This window comes from Podarcis pityusensis, assembly GCF_964106645.2.
Source record: "Podarcis pityusensis genome assembly, chromosome: 9".
NCBI lineage: Eukaryota > Metazoa > Chordata > Lepidosauria > Squamata > Lacertidae > Podarcis > Podarcis pityusensis.
The window spans coordinates 54,613,316-54,637,007 of record NC_138034.1 but is presented as its reverse complement, the minus strand read 5'-3'; the positions used below and the strand labels follow the sequence as shown (position 1 = coordinate 54,637,007).

The 23,692-nt window shown below is 41.4% G+C and overlaps 2 protein-coding genes across 6 annotated transcripts in view; one reads left to right on the top strand and one right to left on the bottom strand.

The window, feature by feature from the left end:
* TBCK (TBC1 domain containing kinase) overlaps nucleotides 1-11,873 on the bottom strand; it is an 86,832-nt gene extending 74,959 nt beyond the window's left edge. Inside the window, exons 1-3 of the mRNA XM_081020285.1 lie at nucleotides 11,851-11,873; nucleotides 7,733-7,968; nucleotides 2,390-2,462 (exon numbers count right to left, since the gene is read on the bottom strand). Coding sequence (XP_080876411.1) covers nucleotides 2,390-2,462; nucleotides 7,733-7,925 — 266 coding nt within the window. The 5' untranslated portion in view covers nucleotides 7,926-7,968; nucleotides 11,851-11,873. The remainder of the gene's footprint in view (nucleotides 1-2,389; nucleotides 2,463-7,732; nucleotides 7,969-11,850) is intronic.
* A 121-nt stretch (nucleotides 11,874-11,994) lies between these two features.
* Nucleotides 11,995-23,692, top strand: part of AIMP1 (aminoacyl tRNA synthetase complex interacting multifunctional protein 1) — a 35,939-nt gene continuing 24,241 nt past the window's right edge. For 2 of the 5 annotated variants that reach the window (XM_081020397.1, XM_081020396.1), the window contains exon 1: nucleotides 23,319-23,404. In XM_081020397.1, the coding sequence (XP_080876523.1) occupies nucleotides 23,364-23,404 (41 nt within the window). In that variant the 5' untranslated portion in view covers nucleotides 23,319-23,363. Of the gene's footprint in view, nucleotides 12,087-12,463; nucleotides 12,596-14,100; nucleotides 14,200-23,318; nucleotides 23,405-23,692 lie in introns of those variants that run through there. The other 3 variants (XM_081020398.1, XM_081020400.1, XM_081020399.1) reach the window with 3 other exon arrangements.

Here is a 23,692-nt window from a genome sequence, read left to right as displayed (position 1 = left end):
TGCCTTGCTGGGCAAATGGGGGAATTAAAGGACTGGACATTAAAATAATGCTTCAGGAAAAAATATGACGGCAAACTGCTAACATTAAACTCACTTTGGAGATACTTTAGATAGACAGTACAACATTTTGATATAGGTTGGGCGAAAACATAATTTTGGACTTAGTAGCATCCCCGAGAGCTGACATAACTCAGTGCCTAAAAGCGAAACCCTGTATATGAAACTAAGAAGCAAGTGCTATGAAGTTCAATCGAGTTTACTCCCAGGTAAGTGACAAAGCTACAAATCCCCAATTCAAATGTTGATTCTGCCACTATCTCTCAGCTTCAACACCCCCTCACTCAGCAAAAGGAGAAAACAATACTGACTTACATTACAGGGTTGCTAGAATTACAAAAAGCAATGAAAAGAGTTTGTGAAATGATTTGAAAGTTTAAAATACAGAGTATTTTTTTTATTTTACTGGGTTCTTATTTTATTCGGCAAGATTTAAATACCACTTAATTCACAAAAATCCCCTCAATTTATTATTGTGCTTTTGTTCCTTATTCCCTTCTAAATCACCTGGGAACATAAATTAATTCTGAAGGCACAGGATGTAAATTATGTAAAGGAATATCCTAGTTTTAATGTACTATTAGGAAATCTGGTATCTACGATCTTTAATGACAGGGGCTTAGAAGTCTTCAATCACAGCAAACTGTTAATTATTAAGTAATCTGCTATATATCTCTGATATCCACTAAACAGACATGCACCTTCGCATTGGGTATACGCTATACACCAACATCTGTCAACATGCAATGAAGATAAATTTAGAGCTCACTCCATCCACATGCCAAGCACAAATGGCAGGACTCAGATAGAAGCACTCTCAGTTTCTGCTCTATAGCCAAGGCGACAATTGGGGATTATTCTGCAGGAGCAGGCACTTAATGACCTGGTAGTAAAATAATTTCTGAGATACATTATTTCCAATACATTTCAAAATGTGTTCAGTTGCCCCTCAAGTCTTCAATCCAGCTAAATAAATCAGTAGGAAAGAATCTAAACTCAACAAAAGTGAAATGGAAATATTAACACTAAGCCAGGTAAGGCCAAGGCTGGAGAATTCAACCACAGCACAAGTTTGGTCTCATTCATGGGGTGAGTGCAAAGGGGACTCTGAGATCTAATTTGCACACTTTATTTGAAAATTATTATTTTTATTCTATGTAATAAGAAATTTTGGTAGATTTGATCATGGTTTTACTGCATATGTATCAACTGTTTTTTGTGTTTTTTTTGTTGTTTTTCCTTCTTTGGATGATGCTATGGCCTTTGGCTAGTGCAATAAAAGTTTCTCTCCCTATCTCCCTATTTTCATATTTATCAAACCGCAGACACCACTGTAAGAGCCTGATCCTAGGGATGTAGCGTTCTCGGAGGAAATCCTACTAAGCACTATTGCTATGCCAAAATCCGGCCCCATTCCCTAAAGATTCTAAAAATGTACACATGCACAATCTACCTGCACAATCTGTACCCTGAAGAGGGTGCAAATTACGCCAAGCAGCTCCATGCATGCAGACTTTATGTGCAAACAGTTTGTAGGTTGCATTTACAGCTTCAGATAACTGTGCACACTTTAAGCAAAAGGCACTTCCTGTATCCACACAATCATTTCTTTGTATGTGTCATATCAAAGGGATACTGTGCTATGCTACCAGCCTAAGGCCAGAAGCAGAAAGGGTTGCCATGCAATATTCTGCGCTGAGCAGAGGTATGGCTGAGGCTTCCTGATCCCCTCACCTGGCTAGAATGTACTCCTTTGTCCGCTGGAAGAAAATAATGGTGTAATCTCTGTTCTGCGTTTTACATTGCACAGCAATATCAAATGTCCTGAACCTGATGCTGCACTTTATATTATATAGCAATACAGAAACTGCAGGGAAACATCAAGATATATACTTTCATTTTCGTTTCATATAGAAATGAAACTAACATTCATCATTTAAAAGCTTAAAACCCTGCACAACTAATGCACAAGCACTGTCATGTACACACAATTCCTCAATACGTTTCAGGTTGGCTTTAAAAAACCCCAAAAAACTCATTATCTGAAACATAACTTAAAACGCAAGCAAAGCATATTGGAAGAAATGGCTGGCAGGTTCCAGCACTTTCATCGTAAAACTTTTGTGAAGAAGTAAATATATGCTTCATCCTAAGCATGTGTTTATCTGGCTGCCAGAAGGATAAAGTACTGGAAGATGTCAGCTTTGAATCTGTTAGACCTGGAAAGGTAGTTAGCGTTTTAAAAGAAAAAGTGCATCTGGACCTTGTAACTTAAAGTAGATAAACCTTTCAGTTTGCATGTTTCCTTGCAATGTTTTTCTTGATACCATACCTCACTGGTTTCCTGTCTCGAAGCAAATCTTCCAGACTCTTTCCACAGTGTTCCGCAACAACCACTAGCCTCTCTGATGAAAAATATACACAGAGAGACAGATTTAGTATCTCAGTGCACACAGGCACAAAAACACTTTCACTCTCGCATCCCACTGAAATTAAAGCCATATTATGGTAATGCTGCATCTCATAATACAAAAAGGATGTCTACTTATTTTAGGGGAATAGAAAATCATACTGAGTATACGTTACACAGAATATAACCAAATTAACACGTAGATGGCAATTATTTGCAGCCAACAACTGTCTAGAGTAATTTCAGTGTAGAGAACATATGAGCATATATATTTTTTTCTCATTTTACATCAACTACTAGTAAATAGAAATTTTCTGTGATAGGCTGTTTTTACTGATCAATAATTTTGTATTCGTTTTTGGTTGTATTCCACCAGTTTCTGATTTGCAGTTTTTATGGAGTGTGTGCTTTTAGCATGGTAAATATTTTGTTATTATTGTTTTGGTTATAAACTCTGAATATTGTATACATTTTATATTTCTCCATGTTGCCTTGGGTCATTTTTGAAAAAGGTAACTAAGATTTTTTTTTAGCAACTATTGCCATTTTTTGAAAGTTTCTTTCTCAGTTTTACGGTCAGTACTTCCAATTTTCTACTTTTTCTAAATGCATTTGTAAATGTATTAGAAACTTCTAGTATTATATCAGCTACTCTTTCAGTATCAAAATTACCAAATTTTTTTGTGTAAGTGAAGGAAGACAAGAAAGAAAAAAATAGATAAGTGAGTACCATTTGTTTTGGAATAGGGCTAGTAAAATAATAGCAAAATATACAAATTGTTTCAGTTGCAACGAGTACATATGGGTTAACCTACTCGCTTGGTATTTTCTCCATTTCTTTTATTTACCACATTGAGGAGATAGACCACTGTTTTTGAAAAGGAACATTTCTCCATTACTGTGAAGGAGAGCAAATTTTAAGGCATAGCACTCGCTCCCTTTGTACATTTACAAACATTCATCACACCATTTCCCCCACATAAAGCTTAGTTTACAATTTACCTTTTTTAATGCAAGAAAGTGCCATACTTTTCCGTGTATAAGACTAGGTTTCTTTCTTTAAAAATTATGCTAAAAAGTGTGGGCCGTCTTATACATGGAGCCATCTCCCCCCATTTTCTAAAATTTGAGTTCCCCAAAACAGGGGGCATCTTATACACGGGGGCGTCCTATACATGGAAAAATACGGTATTTCAGTTGCAGGTCCCCAACAGGACATAATTTTAGAGGCCCATACTTATAAGAATCGTGCGCCAGCCCTGGAAAGGTCCCTTGCCATTGTTCCTCTGACATCAGTGCACTGATGGTGGAGAGGTCAAAATGGGGGGGGGGGGAGGTGGCAATTCAGTAGCATGTTGGGAGTTGATAGGGGGAGGCTTCAGATCTGTTGAATCCTTCCATCCCCACAATATGCCCTTAATATGGCATGTATGCCCTGGGGCTGGATCGAATGAGAGGGAATACATTATTTAAAGAATACCTCAAGACAGCCAATGGAAGGGGGCCAAGAGAAAACCCTACCCGCCCACTCCACCTAGTGCCCTGCTGGACACCAGCTTTCGATTTGACAGCTCATCCACTGCAAGTACCGCCTCTCCCAACCCAGTAAGATTTCTCTTTTAAACAACTGAAATATATAAACCGTGTTATTTAGGAATGGACTGTAATGGTGAAAAAGGGATAGGTATTCAGAGATCAACTGAAGGAAAACAGTGCCTCATGCTGAAACCTCTCCTGCCCTCACCAACTCCATTCACACAGGAGTATTGATTGCCTTACTATCATCCACGACTGAGGTGCGTGGATGAGCATGGGGAACAGTTACCCTGAACATGATGCTGTGGGAGCCACCAAAATCTTAGTAATTGTCAACACTGTTCCCGATAACAGGATTATTTAAGGCAGGATTTCCTAAACTGTGCTCCCTGAGCTTCATTTGGGTGGTCTGTGGATTTTGGTTGAGGATGGTATCTCCATCCCATTAAATATCCACATTGGTTTTTAAATGCATTTGTAGTGTTTCTTTTATATCTTGTATTGTATTTTATGGCATTACAATTTTAATTCCATGGAAATTCAAACAAATAAAAAGAGATCGTGACAGGCACATCCATTCTGCTGCACTAATTTTGTTATAAAATGCACCGCCAGCTAAGACTATTTTTGGATTTTCCTCTCTGAGCTGCGTCATAATACATTATTCTTGTATAGCTGTAAGAATATTGACATTCTATGTACAACCACTTCTCCTTTAAAACAGATTTACAATGTGAAGCTTCTCCTCTGCTTTGCCAGACATTCTGCTTAGCTATACAGCAAAAGCTACAGTTAAATAAAATTCACCATGTAAAAGAAAAGAAACTTCACTTAAAAGTAATAAAACTGATCCCAGGTGTAACAGTCACCCTCCACCCCTGCCAAGATACCAAGAAAGCACGATCATATTGAATAAGTTTGGAACAGTTTATAGAAGACAGGAAAACCCTGACTTCTGAACTAACTTTTATTCTTTGGCGATCACTCGTCGCCGAGTAAGATTGTCTTCCATAAACACGCTTTTAACGATGAGTCGTAAGTGACTGTGGAGGCCAAGTCTGGACCCACACGTCCTTCCACAGTGGGGACATTGGTTCCCAGGCGGGAGTTGATCACGGTGTGGATTTGCCAAGTGTGCCTTCCTCTTAGCACAGTTCTCCCTTTCATCCTGCATTCGAGTGTCTTCAAAGCTCATGACACCTTTGGTAAAGGCTGTTCTCCAACTGGAGTGCTCACAGGCCAGTGTTTCCCAGTTGTCGGTGTTTATACTACATTTTTTTTAGATTTGCCTTGAGACAGACTTTAAACCTCTTTTGTTGACCACCAGCATTACGCTTTCCATTTTTAAGTTTGGAATAGAGTAGTTGCTTTGGAAGACGATCATCAGGCATCTGCACAACATGACCAGTCCAACGAAGTTGTGTTGAAGAATCATTGCTTCAACACTGGTGATCTTTGCTTCATCCAGTACACTGATATTAGTTCGCCTGTCTTCCTAAGCAATGTGTAAGATTTTTCGGAAAATACAATGCCCTTTAAAGGACAGGTCACATGTGATATACAGCATGAGAATGGGAAAATCAAAAATGTAAATGGAACAAATAAAGTCAAGTGAAAAACTGAACAGCCGATTATAAGCAGCACATAGAGCAGCATGCCAGGCAAGTTGTGAGGAAGGCTTTGTATCTTTCAAGGAGTCCTCTGTGTGCATACAGAGACAAGCTGCACACATAGCATTGCAGTTCTCCTCACAGGAGGAATATGTAAGATTAAAAAGATGCACTTAAGAGATGGCATTTCGCAAAGGAAATAGCCTGCTAAAATGGGCATAGTTCAACCCAAAATCTCCTTTTTTCAGTCATGCTAAAGTCCCTTCCAACTCTACGATTCTATGATTGACTTGAAACATTCCGTGGCCTACGAGAGATACACCGAGGTGCCTGCTCTTGATGGCTTACACTCCCTCTGAAAGAGTGGGTACATAGCTTGGGAGGACTTCTGGACCCTTTGATGTTGCTTGACGCTCAGGTGGCCTCGGTGGTGTGGAGTGCCTTCCATCAGTTTCGGCTACGGACCTAGCTGTGTCCCTATTGGGATAAGGATAACCCAACTTTTGTCATCTATGCTCCGGTAACCTCTTAGTAAGATTACTGAAACACATTATGTGTAGGGCTGCCTCTGAGGACAGTTTGAAAACTTTAGCTGGTGCAGAATTTGGCAGTCACGCCACTCACTAGGGTAAGATGGTTTGAGCATATTACACCAATCCTGGCCTGATTGTACTGGCTGCCAATTAAGTTTCCAGGCCCAGTTTGAAGTGCTGGTTTTGACCTAAAAAGGTAAAGGACCCCTGACAGCTAAGTCCAGTCGCAGACGACTCTGGGGTTGCGGCGCTCATCTCGCTCCAAGGGAGCCGGCGTTTGTCCGCAGACAGTTTTTCCGGGTTATGTGGCCAGCATGACTAAGCCGCTTCTGGCAAAGCCAGAGCAGCACACGGAAACGCCCTTTACCTTCCCGCTGGAGCGGTACCTATTTATCTACTTGCACTTTTTGGCATGCTTTCAAACTGCTATGTTGGCAGGAGCTGGAACAGAGCAACAGGAGCTCACCCCGTTGCGGGGATTCGAACAGCCGACCTTCTGATCAGCAAGCCCAAGAGGCTCAGTGGTTTAGACCACAGCACCACCTGTACCCCAACTTTTGACCCAGAAGGCCTTCAATGGACCACAATACCTCAAGGACTACCTCTTCCCATATGAACTGACCCAGATCCTGTGATCATAACCTGAGGCCCTTCTTCATGTGCCTCCTCCACATGAGGTCCTCAGGGTGGCAACATGAGAATGACTCCCCATTTGTGGAATGCTCTCTCCAGAGAGGCTTGCCTCGTGCCTTCATTACATATATTTATGTACCATGTGAAAATATTTCTCTATAACGAGGCCTTTGGCTGATAAACATCCTATGGCCTTTTAAAATGTGTTTTTGGTAGGAGATTATGGGCTTATTTTTATTTTTAAAATGTATTTTTGTGTTCTTATTTTGTATTTCTATGTTGTGAACCACCCTGTGATCTTTGGATGAAGGGCAGTATACAAACAGAAATAACAGAATAAGTAAATTACAGCTTATATTTCATCTTCAACATGATATATGGCACACTGATAAGTTCCAAAATGCGAGGACTGGGAGAGAACTGTCGAGGCCGCCTTCTGTGGAGCACATTTCTTTTAAACTCTGAACTTCAAAAGAGAGATTTGAAGAATTAAATAAAAAGAAAGACAGATTGATGAATTACAGGAACCTATGGAACAAATGGACTGAAAGAAACCTGCAGTTTTCAAGAACAACCCCCCCCCCCCCAAAAAAAAGCATGTGAAGGAACAGAGGGTGGAGGGGGGAATGGAGTAAAGAGAGATAAGCAGAGTGTGAAAAAGAAAAGGAAATACCTAAAAATTATCAATGTGATCTGAACTACAGGATAACAAAGGCCTGCAGCCCAGCAGCATACATCTGTGTCTGTTATGTGCAACAACAGAGACAAGCCTGAAAAATGCTGCTGCAGAGTCAGTCTGGGGAAAAGCAAACTGCCGTCTTGGGGGGAAAAAATGCTGATGGCTGCTTTGAAGTCTAATGCTCTGAAACACATGCACAGAATAATTACTGTAACACTCCTACATGCACACCCCAAAGTTATGGGGCAGGAAGGGGGGGAGAAAGCACACTCACCATGCTTTCCACGGGAAATGTCCACATACTGGCAGAGCCTAGGATGCGTAATTGTCTTAAGAATCTGAAAGCGTCCCAGGATCTTTATGGAGTTTGGCGTCAAGGGCAGGCCGTTGCTCCCACAAACATCATTTGGAAGAGCAGAAGCAAAGAAGGTAAAGGCTCCCAATTCTGCATCCTTTAAGGGAAACATCTTAGGAGTTCCGTGAGATACCCCTCCTTGTACGTAGCGTTCCCTTGAAAGAAAGAAAAAAAGGGAACACAAACAATAAAACCAGGCTGCTAGGCTCCAAACCAGTAAACAGGCTGCCTATAGAGAAAAAAACCAGGTTAAAGCCTACAGGTTTAATTTTAAGGCTAGTCAAGCAAACGGATGCCATTGATATTACTGCTGGTTATAACAAAGCAATGAAAGCTGTTTTTAGCATCTGAAAATGTATAAAGCAATAAACTGCAAGTCAACAGAATATTTAGAGGATTATAGCCTGAACTGAACTCTGCAAAGGAATCATGCTATTTATTCAAAGCCAGTAAGTAAGGATACAATCTAGAAAGCCTGGGCATCCATCCATATTTGAGCAGCAGCAGCCAGTCACTATTTTGCAGGAAGGAGTCAAGTACATAGTAGAAATTAAGTCCACACAATTAAAGCAGATTATAACACCCTGTTGCCCTGGACCACCAAATCCACTAAAAAAAATAGCAACTATCAATGGACTTTTTGTGTTAAAAATATGATGGGGAAATGCACTGAAAAGTTTGGGAAGTTTTTAAAGCAACCTGCAGACAAACCAGGATGAATGTTTAATGTCCTATAACATCCCCATGAACCATTCTGAATGAACACTCATGCAAATCAGAATGAATGCTCCATAAGCAGGTCATCTGTAGGAGCCCTGAACTGCAAACACTTTTTGGCATTATATAGAGTTGCTGTTGTGGGGAAACAGAACTCCCACCTACTGCTGGCTAAATGACACAGGGAACATGATCAGTTGCGCACCATGGAAATAAAATATAGCTCAAACTGAGCGTGCAAGCATCAGAGCAGTGTCAGTCCCCAAATTAGGAGCAACATGCTTGAGGCCCCAACACATGCCTTTTGCCAGAGGGGCCCATAGATTGAGGACTGCTTCTGTTGGCCAAATTCTGACTGCTCTTTTCTGCCCTCCTGGCTCACACAATGCACTTTCCCCTGCATCAAGCACACACTGGCCTTTATCAGTCCTCGTCCCCATGAATGTGGGTGTGATATTTCAAGGTGGCTTTCCCATGCCTAAAGGCAGTGTAAAAAGCCACCTGGAGCAAATATGAAACCAGAAAAGGCAGCTGGCAATTTACAATGCTTCAAGAGTGTAAGCAGGCACAGTATCTGTCACAGGTCCACTTGCTACCCAGCTTACTCTGTTCTGCTGGCATCTTTTTGTTCCAGAATCTGATGCTTAGAAACCAACAGTGCAATCATAGGCATACTTATTCAAAAAGTATATTTCACTGAATTCAAAAGGGCTTAATTCCACTTAAATCAGCAAAGGATTTCAGTCAAAAAGTTCCATTTTCAGAATCCCCTAGTAATGAGCGTCTTTAGCAACCTATGGACCAAATTTGAACTTTTAAACTAGTCACTTAGCCGTTTGGGGGTATACTTCATGTACCTCATTTTGCAACAGGGCTGTACAAATGTGGCAGCCCAACTGCTGACCATAGCAATCAACATAGATTGTATTAATCCAGTTCAGAGTTAACCCTGCAGGTAAACAATTTTTTTGCAGAGATCCATTTAAGGTGCTACCTGTGACCTCTGAAGCTCTAAAGTGGGGGTGGGGTACCTATGACCCTCCAGTTCTTGGTGGACTGCAACTCCCATCTTCAATGACCATTAACCAAGCTGGCTAGGGCTCATAGAGTCCAATGACATCTGGAGGATCTGCTCTAAATCACCTGGGGGAAAGGTAGTGAGATGTGAAGGCCCAGGAGGATCAGAGGGGGCTTGGTTTCCCTCCACCCCACAGTTTTTCAATTGGAAACATTGGAACAAAAAGCCATTTATTGAATATTGTATTTTGGAATGGCTGGTGTACTTTTAAAGAGTACATATAGTTTGAAGACTTTTACGCAAGACAATCTACAGCTGTAGAGAATAATTCCTGTGCATAATGTAGACCAACCTTCCTCAATTTGAGGTCCTCCAGATGATGTTGGAATGCAAATCCCAATAGCCACAGCCAATGGTCAGGGATAGCGAGACTTGCAGTCCAGAATAACCTGGTTGGTGAAGGTGGTTGCAGCCATAACCCTCACTCTAAGATGCATTTTCACATTGAGAGGGTGCTACCATCTTCATAAGGGCAGAATACAAAACTTGTTTATTATTATTAATAATAATGTTGACCTCCGATCTAGCATGGAGATGCTAAATACATATATCTACCTTTCTGACCCTGCCCATACCCTGTGGTTTACATTTTCACTCTCCAAACGACTGTAATAAAGGCACTCTACTTTAAAACAACAACAACTAGCAGTAGAATCCTATGCAAAGCTGATGCTGGATTCAGTGGAACATATTCCCAGGTAAACACATATAGGACTGCTATTTTAATATGTTTATATATTGGGAAACTAGCTCCAGATGACCAGATTCTTACTTCACCCAACACCACTGGGTGACATGAGGGATGTGGGACGGATTCCCAACCCACCCACAAGGGTTTGGACTAGATGACCCTCGAGGTGCCTTCCAACTCTACAATTCTGTGAAATATTTGCTAAATATATTGAGCGGTCATCATTCCAGGCCCAACTCAGGGCAGATCCATTGAAGTGAGTGGGCATGGCCAACTTAAAGGGACCCCTGACAATTAGGTCCAGTCGTGGCCGACTCTGGGGTTGCGGCGCTTCTCTCGCTTTATTGGCCGAGGAAGCCGGCGTACATGTGGCCAGCATGACTAAGTCGCTTCTGGAGAACTAGAGCAGCACTCGGAAATGCCGTTTACCTTCCCGCCGGAGCGGTACCTATTTATCTACTTGCACTTTGATGTGCTTTTGAACTGCTAGGTTGGCAGGAGCAGTGACTGAGCAAAGGAAGCTCACCCCGTCGCGGGGATTCGAACCACTGACCTTCTGAACAGCAAGCCCTAGGCTCTGTGGTTTAACCCACAGTGCCACCCGCGTCCCATGGCCAACTTAGGTCTACTCAAATACATCCCGATACAATATTTGCATCTGACTGGCTTTGTACTGCACCTGTACCCCCACGGTTACCATGTAAACGTCAAGTTAAGGTTACAGAGGGAATAAAGCGGCAGGCTGAATGGTAGCAGCAGCGGCACAGGTTTAGGGAAAACTAATGGAGTGGGAATTGGGCTTTGTGACTATAGCCTAAGTAAGTAAACACCCCCACTCCTTTCACCCAGCCCAACATCTGGAGAACATCAACTTACCTATCTCTGAGGGCAAGTGAAAAACCACAAAATGATAACTTCCTCTCAAAGTAAGCCACGCAGGAGCCTTAAGGAGAATTAAGCTACACTGAAACCTACTGGAAAAGCAACCCTTTCGGGATTCTTGGGGAGCATTAAAAGCAGACAGCATCCCCCCCCAGCCCATTTTCGAAAGTACCTTCTGATACATGAAATAACAACACGGTCCTAGAACCAGGCCAGTGTCAGATTTACGTATAAGCTAAACAAGCTATAGCTTAGGGCCCCACTCTCTTGGGGGGCCCCCAAAAAAATTAAAGGAAAAATATTAATGTTAATATATTGTTTTTCAGTTCAACAATTACTTTGATAAAATACACATTCTGTTATGTGCAAATGGCTTTAGATACCTATTAGGTCCACAATATTCAACACACAAAACAGCGACAATTTGTTGTTGACAAAGGACAGCTGGACCCGTTACCTTCAGTAGCTTAGGGCCTCATCAAACTTAAATCCGGCCCTGAACCAGGCCTTATAGGAAACGCAAAGCATCTAACAGGGAACAAGCCGCCGGCCTGCCTGACAATGACACCCAGCGCCCGCCGCCCGGACTCTCCTTACCCGGGCTGTTAAATCCACCTCCCCCCGCCCGTCAAGTTTCTAGCCCTCATGAGCACCACCTGTAATACGCACAGACAAGCGCGAGCGCATACACAAACCCTTCGCCGGTACTCCTTCCTCCGGCGGCTCCGCCCACCTCGCTTCCCTCCGCGCCCGATTGGCCAGAGAATGCGTTGACGCAAACGCGCACGCCGCTTTTTTTTTTTTTTTTTTTTTGCTCCCCGACCTCTCCCCCTCCCGCGGGGCGTGCGACGTGCTCGCGCATGCGTAGAACGCGCACGTTTCCGCTGCCCGTGAATCCTGAGCGGGTAAGTTTTGGGGGCACTTAAACTGGGGAGCGGCGAGAGGCTGAGTGGGGTCGCTTCTCTTTCTCATGCCCTTCGTGGTTATAAGGGGTGGGGGATGGGTTACCTTTCGCTGGCCTACCTTTCGCTGAAGGGGTGGGGGAGCTCTTAGGGTAAGGCCTGTAAATGGCATAAAGCTTCATAGGAGCCCCTCGTTGCTGGAGGGGGGGGAGGGGGTTGGAGATAAGGGAATTGGAAAAACTGCTGCCCTAATGGCAATATTCTGTAGAGGGGTCGGTCTCTTGCAGCAGGAAAGAACCACCAAAAAAAGAAAATAAGAGATGGTCTCCTACCATCTCAAAAGACGAATGCGTTTTTATTCTGGCATAAGCATTCGTGGACTAAAATATAGGTGATTTCTCTCTCTCTCTCTCTCTCTCTCTCTCACACACACACACACACACACACAACAACAACAACAACTGGGATTTCGTATAGGCAAGTGGTCGTAGAGTCAGTGTGGCAAATGAAATGTAAGTAATAGTGACAGTGCCTATTTGTAGAGGCCACACTAATGGAGGTGGGGGAAAGAGACCCTATGGACAGTCATAATCCTCTTATTGTCTTGTCATATTTTTTTCCTTACTTGCACAGGAGGAGCCGGGTAAAAGAGTGCTCAAAGGCATTTTGGAAGAAAAAGTGAAGGGAGGGCAAAGAGTAGCAATTGGGGGAGGGGAGAGAAGTATCCTGTGGACACAGTGAGGATGTAAGGACTGGAAGGTCGTGAACTTGGGTGGCTGCATGGGCACTCGTTGGTCTTGTTTGGGTGAAAGCTTGTTCCAAAGCTGATGCCACTGTCGTTCTTTTAAACTAGTTTGTCTTATATAGAGTTTTGGGACTATTTGGTCCCATTTTTCTCACTAGGGAGGTACAAGTACATACTGTCAGCTTATGCTTGGTCCAAAGTTCAGTCCCTGGCATCAACAGTTAAAAGAAACCAGCACCAGTTGATGTAGAGAACTGCCCATCAGAGGGCACAGTACTTGGCTAGATAAACCCAATACAAGGTAGCTTTTTACATTCCTGTCAAGTGCTAACACATCATGTATGTAACTCTAGTGTACAAATGAATTTATCCATCTTTTAAGATGTCACAAAAGATTGCTGCAACACACTAACAAAGCTATCCCTCTGGAAGCATATACTGTAATAGGTTTGCAGTCTGTGTTTAGCTTCTGAAATGCTGGAGCTAAGAAAACATTCCTCCTATTTCCTTTGCATGCCAACTTCATCTTCATTCTTGGCTCCTGAAAGTTAGTTGTGGTTATTACTTGACAGGATGGGAAAGAGTGCTTGGTACATGTTCACAGGTACTTTATCTTCGCAAGACTGAACCTTGGAAATGGATGCAGATTCTAGATTTAAGTTCCACCAACCTTGGTTCCAATTATTAGGTTTATCAGATGTTTACTAGATTGCCCTGAAGCAATTATCGCTAAGCATAGTGCTGAAAGGTGCAGCGTGAGAATGTAAAGAACAATTTCTGAGAATGGCTCTTGGTGAGATATGATAGTGAAGGGTGTGGGGACGAATGTAGAGAGAAACTATCAATGCTGGATGGGTTGTGGCCAGGTTAAATCTCTGAATTATGGGAAGGACAAAATTAGCCTGCAGCTAGTCTCCCAAACTATGGGTGTATCTGCTTCACAAGAAGTGAGTTGGTGGTTACTCATCTCAGCTAACTCTGTCACTCCTCATTTCTCCTCAGTGTGTGTTTCTGTTGGTAACTCTCCATCATATTCTTATATTCCCCCTCTCTTTCTGAAATATATTGTAACTCCTCCTGCCATGTGCCTCTTAAATTATCATGGTGGCTTAACACAGTGCAAAAATTACTAATCCCTATGGTGAGCTGTATAATACCTAATGGTGATTAATATTGTTTGTGCAATGTCCTGAGAGCACAGTGCTTTCTTAAATTTACACGACTTTTCTCCAGAGATATTTGTGTGCTTAATACTGCCTCTCCTGATATCAGGTGCTTACAGATTTGTCAGGGAAGAGGAAGCAGATTTGCGGTCCTGTCTTCTGCTGAATTTTGCAGCGTGGATCTCTGCGCTGACTGTGCTTGTTAAATGTGAGTTGTGCTAACACCTATTTATGTAACATTGAATTAAGGGGAAGCAAAATGTAGGCATTGGCAGTGAGTGGATCATGTTAAAGAGCAAAAGTGGGGTTCTGAGTCTTGTGTTCTGCCCCCATAGCGCTTCATTTTTAAAACTGTTTTTCCTTAGACTAGGAACGAGAAGAGGACATTTTTATTCTGTAGTTGAGGATTGAGGGATTGTTTGTGTGAGAGAACTGGTAGGTACAGTTCTTCCTATAAGCTTGTCCTGAGGCCTCAAGTAGCTTCCATTCCTTTATTCTTTTATGCTTCTGCTCTGTGCACATTGGCAAAAAGCATTTTGAAATGGCAAATCACTCTTCCAGTTGCTTAGAATCCCCTCAGTAGCCCAGTTGTCTAGGCTCTCCCTAATCTTGCTTGCTATGAGAGTTGAACAACCTGCTGCAGTGAAGAGGGTGGTGGGGACTCTTAATTCTGTCATTGGTTAGGCAAGGTTTGCCATCTGGCCTTTCTGTCAGTGGCCTTATCCTCCACAAATTTGATATTTTAAAGCTGGTCAAGTTGGCATCCGCCACTGCATATAGTGGGAGCAAATTGCACTATGCACTTTGTGAGCAAGTACTTGCTTTCTTCTGTCTTGAGTCTCCAACCCTCTAGCTTCAATGTGTGTGTACATTTCTTACTCAGTTTCCCCTCTTGACTTTTTTCTGAGCCGCCAAAGTTGTAAACTTTCTTCAAAGTGGAGGAAATCCACCAGAAATGGTTTTCTTCGATATCACCTCCTGCAGATTGAGTCTCTTCTTGCCCATTCAGTCTCCCTTTTTCCTTCTCTCACTTCACTTTTCCATCACTTCTTCCTAAGTAAAACTTTGCTTATTTCCTGCATTGTGATGCTGCTGAAATCCCACATGTTTTGTGGCTTATACCTCTGAATTTTAAAAAATCTTATTGTTACTCAGCATTCAGTGCCTGTTGGGGTGTTCTGTTTGCTTCTTAGGCTGAAGTCCTGTTCTCTCCTACGTAGTAGTAAATCCCAGTGAACTCAGTTGGATTTACCTCTGAATAGACGTTATAGGATTTCACTGTGTTGTTTGACTACCTCTCACTTTATAAAAGCCAGACTCACTCATTATATATGTTGACTAATTTTCTGTAATGCACTGTTCTGAGATTAGGCAAGCTACTGTAAAAGTGAGTGCCTGTCTACATTTGGGAATACTGCAACCTATGTGTCAGGCATGAAGGACAAACATACTAAAAATGGAAGCATCTGAATTGGTTTTCAAGGCATGATTCTTCTATACATTTGTAGAGGTGAGGAGGAAAGTTTTGAGACTCCTGTTACAATAACCAGGAATCAAAGAATATTGTTTAAGAAGCAGTCCTGTTTAGGTTTTGAGCGTTATACATATCCAGGCAATGCTAAAAGTGGATATCTTTTTGTCTTGCACAATAATTGAAACAAGTGTGCAGCTGGAGCTTTCTCTGCTGCAGATTTTCTCACTTCCAAGGAGACAAGCTGGCATTGACTTTCAAATATGTAGTTGGTGTTGAATCCACCTAACTCATTTAGCTGCAGTGATTGCCCAATAAACAATAAGAGTGTATAGTCAGAGTGCCTTGATCTTTGAGGAGTATGTAAAAACCTGCAAATGACAGCACTAAGTTAAATAAGTTAAATGCTGCAAGATACCAGGCATTTTGTTACATCTTTGAGTGGTGTTGCCAAACAATTCTGTAAATATAATGTAGTTGACTTCTTCAAATACAGACCATATTTCCAACCATTTATTTAGCTGTGACCTTTTATTAAAATGTCTAATGTGGTATCCTTTATTTTTAATAGCATTTATTGCAATAATACAGAACAGTGAGCATGCTGATCTAAAGAACTGGAGGACCTTCTCTATGGATAAATTTATTCCATAAGTATGTTCACTTAGTACCCCACCTTTTTTACTGTTCTTTAGGCATCAGGTAAAGTCCATCCCAATCCCAAGCCTTTTATTTTTACATATTATCTGATCACCCCTTTAAAAATTGTATAGGTTGCTGTTTAATAGTTTTTGTACTAGCTCACCGTGGCTTTATTTTATGTCTTTTGTGTTTTATTGTTTATATGTGGTTTTGTTAACTGCCTTGAGGCTTATGCAAAAGGTGGAATATAAATGTCTTAAATAAACTGAACATCTGTTTCCATATTTCATCGTGGCCTCCCAAGAGATAGTTAAGAGTTTTTTTTTCTTTTAGTATTGGAGTTATTTTCAACTCTGGCAGCTTCTATGCTGCTTCACACATAATGTATTTACTCTGTGTTTGCATATATAGCACAGGTTACAGTTATAATGGAAACACTCTTTAAAACATAGCACAATGATTAGCTCGAAAATATATCAGATGAATATCAACAATGGATGTTTCCGTATAATTCGGTTAAAATGCCTTGCATGGAAAAGATAAAATGTATAAGCATTAAGATCTCAATTGAAAACTTCTGTTAAGTTTTGTTCCCTGCTTGCATATGTTTAAATGGAAATATATCCATGCAATGAAACTTGGATCTTCAAAATGCATTTTGTGCTGTTGTTCAATGTATCACTTCAAAAATATTTAACTCATTAAATATATCATTTAGAATTAATGTGCTTCACAGCTTGGTTGTCTGCTCGTTTACTGAGATAGCTCAGTCAGTAGAGCATGAGACTCTTAATATCAGGATCATAGGTTCGAGTTCCACATTGGGTGAAACATTCCTGCATTGCAGGGGGGTTGGACTAGATGACCCTTGTGGTACATTCCAAGTTTAAAATTCTATGATCGATGAAATTAATTTTATTGTCTTCAGTGGGGCTTGTTCCCTAGTCACCTACCTGGAAGTATATCTCATTCCAGCAGAAAGCCCATCAGTTAAAAAATAGCCAAAACAGAATTTATAATAAAATGCAGTTCACTATGACAACATAACACTTCTTTCCAAACCAGCAATAAAACATGTATAGGATTGCACTCTTTGGCCCATAGCAGAAGCTTTTGTATGAAGGTCTGGTAACTGTGCTTTAAAATGAGTGCAGGGACTAGGCATTCTGGAACCTGGGGGAGGAGAATGTAAATTTAATTGTGGGTAGTAACATAAATGAAAGGAATAATTGTATGTTTGTGCCATAGTAATATGGCCTGTGGTGCAAGTTTATTTATACAACTACTTAATCACCTTTCCAGCCAAATGGGCATTCAAACCAACATGTAAAAAGTTTTTTTAAAAAACCATTAATGAATTTAAAAGCCCATAAAAATATCAGTCAATAGCTGAAACAGCTGCTCAAAACAAGACTAATAACAGATCAACCATAAATCTATACAACATAAATGCTTGGGTGGGGGAAGTATCTTAAGCTGCTGATGGTGGATGCAAAAGGAAGCCCTCTGAAGTTCTCTAGGGAGAATATTCCATAGGATGTCAGCCAGTTAAAATGGACTCCGGATTGGAACTACTTCCAAAAAGCGGGCTACTGCATTTTAAACTGGTTAAGCTTACTAACTTTCTAAGGAGAGCCCAACGTCGAGCATGTTTTTGTAATCTAAGTAAGACCTTGCCATTGGATGAATAACAGTGGTGAGAACTTGGCTAGAGGACAATTTATAGCTGCCTCTTTGACCATCTAAATCTGGTAAGATGTGTTTCTAACCAGAGCTGTGGCTTTAGGAGTCAAGCATCAAAGTCGTGTGTTGGAGCACACCCGAGATGCACACTTTCTCCAGCTCGCTAATCATAATTTATTTTGTCTTGCCAGGTTTCAGTTTTGTTAACACTTATCCAGTTCATCATGGTATTGTAACTAGCAATAACTTCCCAACAATGAAGATAACTTTGGCTTCTGTGAAAGGAGATGGCTATCCATAGACCTTCTTTCTTCCCAACCCTTTCTCCTTAACATGAAAGTTGTGCCATCTCGCCTTCTGTTTCCACACTGGTCCCATTCTGATGAGATTTCCTCATCCAATGATGCTTTCTTCAGTCACACATTAAGCCTTGCCTTTCCAAAAGCATTCCAATGCTCTGCGCTTTCCTTGAGATTTTATTTGTGCAAATGTTTAAGTGGAACTTAGCAACTGCTTGGATAGAATGCTTTCTTAAAATTCAAGTCACACATGAAAACAATTTAAACTGCAAATTGGCTCTGCTTGGCAAGCAGGTCCCTTCTCCCTCCAGGTGCTGAATGCAGATGATCTCAAAGCAGGCTTGGCCTAAGGAATGAGAGAGGGTGACCGCCCATGGCCCTCCAGTGAGCTTTGGCTGAGTAGGAGTGTAAATTGGCTCTTATGCATACAGCCAATCCTCTGGTCAGTGGTTGATAATTTGCTAGTTGCAGCTCTGGTCTGGAATTTAAAAGGCCAGAAGCAGGTAATGGATCAGAAAACTGTGGCTGTACCAGAGCCATGTGGAGGCTATTAAACATGTCTATTGTGTAAGTGTTGTTTCTGGGTGGAACACCAGACAGCGTTTCATGTATATCCAACAGTACTGTATATGGGACTTCAAACTATCCCTTGTGTAGCAGGGAGATTGCCTTTAGCTATAGAAGGAGGTTCAAGCCATTCAGGCATAAGGTGTTCGAAAAATAAATTATTAGTGGCTTGGGTCCTAAGTTTTTATTTGTGATCAGGAGAAGCTTCTGTTCATGGAGGAAGAATTCCTTCATGGGAGGAACCCTTCCTTGTTAGAAACCCCTTCTGTCAACAAACACCTAAGATCCCAGTCTAAATAGACCAAGTACCTATTTTTCAGTATGTACTAAAGTTAATTGAAAATTTGCTGATTAATTCTCCAAACTTCACTGCTTACTACTTTTTTTTGCGAAGGTATTGGGTTCATTTGGACTGAAGTGAACTACGGTACGTCCATGCTGATAACAGCCTGCATTTTTAGCTGAAATTGTTTTGGCTGTAATCCTAGGCATCCATTGCAGGCCGGGAATTCTTAGTTTCACTAGGTAGTGTCCAATGAAGTAGATCCGTTTAGCACATATATTTCTGTATGCGCAACGGAACTTCCTCGCCTGCCCCCCATCTTCCCCAGATTTGCTCCACAGGGTTTCAGGAACCTCCAGAACAGATCTAGTGGGGTGCAATCAGTGGAACCGGAAGTTACGTTCCACAGCCAGAAGTCCTTGCACTAACCAGATTACTTCATTGGATACCATACTTTGTACTTAGGGAGACTTGATTCTGAGTAAATATGCAGATGATCAAGGAATGTGATTTCTATCTTGTCAGTGCAGCTGTCATTTGGGAGTCTAAATTCAAGTGACTATGCCATTCCACCCAAGTTAGACTAAGAACAGTTGTATGAAGATGAGGAAAGAGGTGGAAGTGTTGGTTGAAGCTTTATTTCGGTCGAGACTGCTTTGGGATCATCTTTGTTCAACACCTGGAAGGAGAAAAGACCTGCTTGCCAAGCAGAGCCAATTTGCAATTTAAATTGTTCTCCTGTGTGACTTCAATTTTAAGAAAGCTAACTCCCTTGCCCATTCAGGGCTGTAGAATTAACTATATGATTATGTGTTGGTGAACCAATATAATAAGATTTTTTAAAAAGAAAAATAATGCATTTTCCCATTTTTTTCAAAGGTAATGCTTCTGTACAAATTCATATTCAGGCTTTTGTTGTATTTTATTTTATTTTATTTTTACTTCCACGGTTAGGCATAATACTTTTATTTTTCTATTTTTGTAAAGCATGAAAGCTTCCACAGAGAACTTGTAAGGGTGAGTAACATGGGTGCATGGTAGCTTAGAACCAGTATTAAAAACTCAGCTATATAAGCTAGGCGCCAAATGGCTTCTTAAACCAGGGTTACAGTCACCAAAACGGAATGCCTAGTTGCCATTTTGGGGCCAGACGTCTGGAAAGTCATATTTTGAATACAGACGTACCTTGGTTCTCAAACGCCTTGTGACTCGAACGTTTTGGCTCCCGAATGCCGCAAACCCGGAAGTGTTTGTGAACTTTTTTTGGAAGCCAAGCATCCGACACGGCTTCTGATTGAATGCAGGAAGCTCCTGCAGCCAATCGGAAGCCGCACCTTGGTTTTTGAACATTTTCGGAAGGTGAACGGACTTCCAGAATGGATCCCATTCGAGAACCAAGGTACGACTGTATGACTTTTTGGTTTCTGAAATTCATTCTGATTGCATAGATAAAATAGAACAGATAGAATTCTACAGAATGTGTTACTGGTGTGTGAAAACAGTCAAGATCCAAGGATCCCCAGGCTTGTGGCCAGTAGCCAGGTACAAAATGCAGCTGCAAATTTCGAACGCTGCTTAGAACTCAAATCAATATATAACATGGTGTGGGTATGTTTGTGATAAGATTAGCTAGCTGGCAAATGCACCATTGTAGCCTGTGAGAAAGAGAAGTTATTGTACATATCTTTGTTATAGCATCCTGATTTTAGTATCCAGAGAGCAGAAGTGGAATCGTTAGCTCAGTCTTGAATGGGTGGCCAGAAAGATTTCCTAAACCAGCAAGTGTGATTGTTCCCACATAACTCAACATACTTTATAGACTGTATTTAGAAGGGGGGGGGGGGACTTTGTGGTCTGAATGGGTTTGTATTCCTATTAGGAATGATATTAAAAATGTACTTGGGATGGCCTAATTATTCCAATTACCATACAGTAAAATGTTCTGCCAAAATGACAAAGAGATATGGGACTCTGAGAGTTAGAAACTAGGGCCACCGTCCTAAACAGCTACAGCGCAGACAAAAGAGAAGAGTGTATCCAGAGATTTTTTTTTTAAAAAATATCTGTAGCTGAACAGGCATTCTGGTTTTAAATAGAAAAGCAACTTGCCTGTTTGGCAGCGGTAAAATCTGTCTCCATACCGCTGTTGACATACCGCTTCTGCAATGACTATCTTTAGAATTGTAGATGTTGAGCAGTTTTGCTTGGGGTTTTTGTATGGCTGTATTCTGCTCAGTGTAGAAATTGTGTAGGATATCAGTGCACTGCCTGAACTAGACAACAGAGATTGAAATCCTAGCAGTTCAAAATAGATACACTAGTCATAGGGAGACTTCTCTGTTGTAACAGAACCTGTTAAAAAAATTCCCTGGTGATCTATTTTCAGCTGTTATCGGTATTATCTTACATATAGTGCTACTGAGGAAGTGCTTAACCTTGTACTCTTAGTTTCATTGCTTTCTTTGAGTAACATCACTGTACTGTACATGCTTGAAAAGGTAAAGGTAAAGGTACCCCTGCCCGTACGGGCCAGTCTTGACAGACTCTGGGGTTGTGCGCTCATCTCACTCTAGAGGCCGGGAGCCAGCGCTGTCCACAGACATTTCCGGGTTACGTGGCCAGCGTGACGAAGCTGCTCCGGCGAACCGGCACCAGAGCAGCACACGGAACGCCATTTACCTTCCCGCTATAAAGCGGTCCCTATTTATCTACTTGCACCCAGGGGTGCTTTTGAACTGCTAGGTTGGCTGGCGCTGGGACCGAGCAACGGGAGCGCACCCCGCCGCGGGGATTCGAACTGCCGACCATGCGATCGGCAAGTCCTAGGCGCTGAGGTTTAACCCACAGTGCCACCCGCGTCCCACTGTACATGCTTACTCAGAAGTAAATTTCTTGTGAGTTTTATGGGGCTTACTCCCAGTAAGTGCAGCTTAATATAAGAAAGTTTAAGTGGAAGTAAACTCTTACAGATCACCCATTTATTTATTTATTTAAGAAATCTGTTGCACAGGTACGCTGAAATTGGTAGGTTTAAGCAGCAGTAAAAAGTTTATGAAGTGATTCAACTGAAATCTGCTAAGTGCTACTAAAGAGCTCTCAACTAAGCTTTCGCAATGTGAATTGAGTAGGATCGTGATTTGACTTGTTCAAGAGTCCTGCAGCTGAACTTAACCTACTGAAATTCTCATGTTCTACCAAAACAGCTGTGCTAGGTTTTTTAAAAAAAAAACAGTTTGCAGCAAAGTTTATATTTCTGTATGTTTGTTTAAATGCTGACATTTGTTTCCCTTGCTTAATCCAAACAGGGGGAAAATGCTTGATCTGCCTTGTGTCAGTGTGGCTGAAATACAAAATCTAAGGACCTTTGCTTGCTCTCTCTCTCTTTTTTTTAAAGCATTTGTGATTTATGGAATAATTAAGTCATCGGCTGTAGGATATCCCACACTGTGGCCTGGATTGCATGTAGCTCTAAGCCAAATTCAATGTGAAATCGTGAGTGTGCTGGTTCCAGAGTAGAGATCACGGCCACTACATTCCTCCCTTGTTTGTCCTACTGTTGCCCTGCCAAGCTAACCTTGGTTTGGCTGAACCTGCCGTGTGAACCTGAGCTTGTGGGTTGTGCACTCCAGATAAACCGCAAACTATAAAACAGTGCCCACAGTTTATGGCTTGTGATTTGTCTGGAGAGGACAAACTGCAAACTTGGGTTTGGATGACACCCTATGTGAAACTGTGGCTATGCTCAGCACCTGCCGTCTCTTGTCTAGGAACCCTCACGCATTCTCACTAAGCGATAGTTTGGCTTAGTGATACATGTGAACTGGGCCATTCCTGTTTGATAATTAAACCATGGTTAATTACGTTCATGCCATTCCACAGTCCTGTACCAGTGTCACTCTGGCATAAAATGACAATCTATACTGTTACACTGCTAGGCTCTCTCACTGTTGTTTCTGAACACAAATTAAACAAGTTGTGAAATATTTGTAAAGCACGGATAGGTTAATTTTCAATCACTGCAGCTTTGAAGCAGTAATTGTCTTATAGTTGAACCCATAAATTATTATTTGAATAGAAAATAGAAAATCTGTTATCTCTTGAATGACCAGAGAGCTTCCAGAGTGAAAATGGGGAAAAGCCAGAGGTGTTAGCTTCAAAAATTCTGCCTTGTAGCCATAAAACTCATTAATCCCGCAATTACTGTGGCCAAATTCAAGTGGTCTTTCCAGACTTTCAGTATGATAACTGTGAAACTAGTACATTTCTACATGCATATCAACTGCAGAATATTTTCTAAACCTAAGCAGTAGTCCAAATATATGACTGAAATACCATCCTAATATCTTGTTGAAGTGGTGTGTTTATAAATAGCTGACCAGGGCCAGTTGCTGCTGAACAGTGTGGCTGGGTGCTTTTGGATCTGGTTTATGCTTTCAGTTTCAGCACTGGACCAAATATTAATATTCAGGTAATTACAGAAACTAGCAGAATAATAAGGGTTGTTCCCTCTTTTTTAACCATTCCAGTTATATGGGCTTAAGAAGATAGATTTCTTTTCTTTCTACTTGATTTGACAGTGCATGGCATAGTGAACTGCGGGTGTAAAAGAATGACACTGGGTAAAGTGATCATGTTTTCTATCAGACAACTGTTCTGTTTCTTTGACACATGATTAAGTGCAGTCATTTGGGGGATTCCTTTATTGTTACTGTCCTCATTATTTTGGTCTATAAAGCCCAGGATTGCATTTAATACT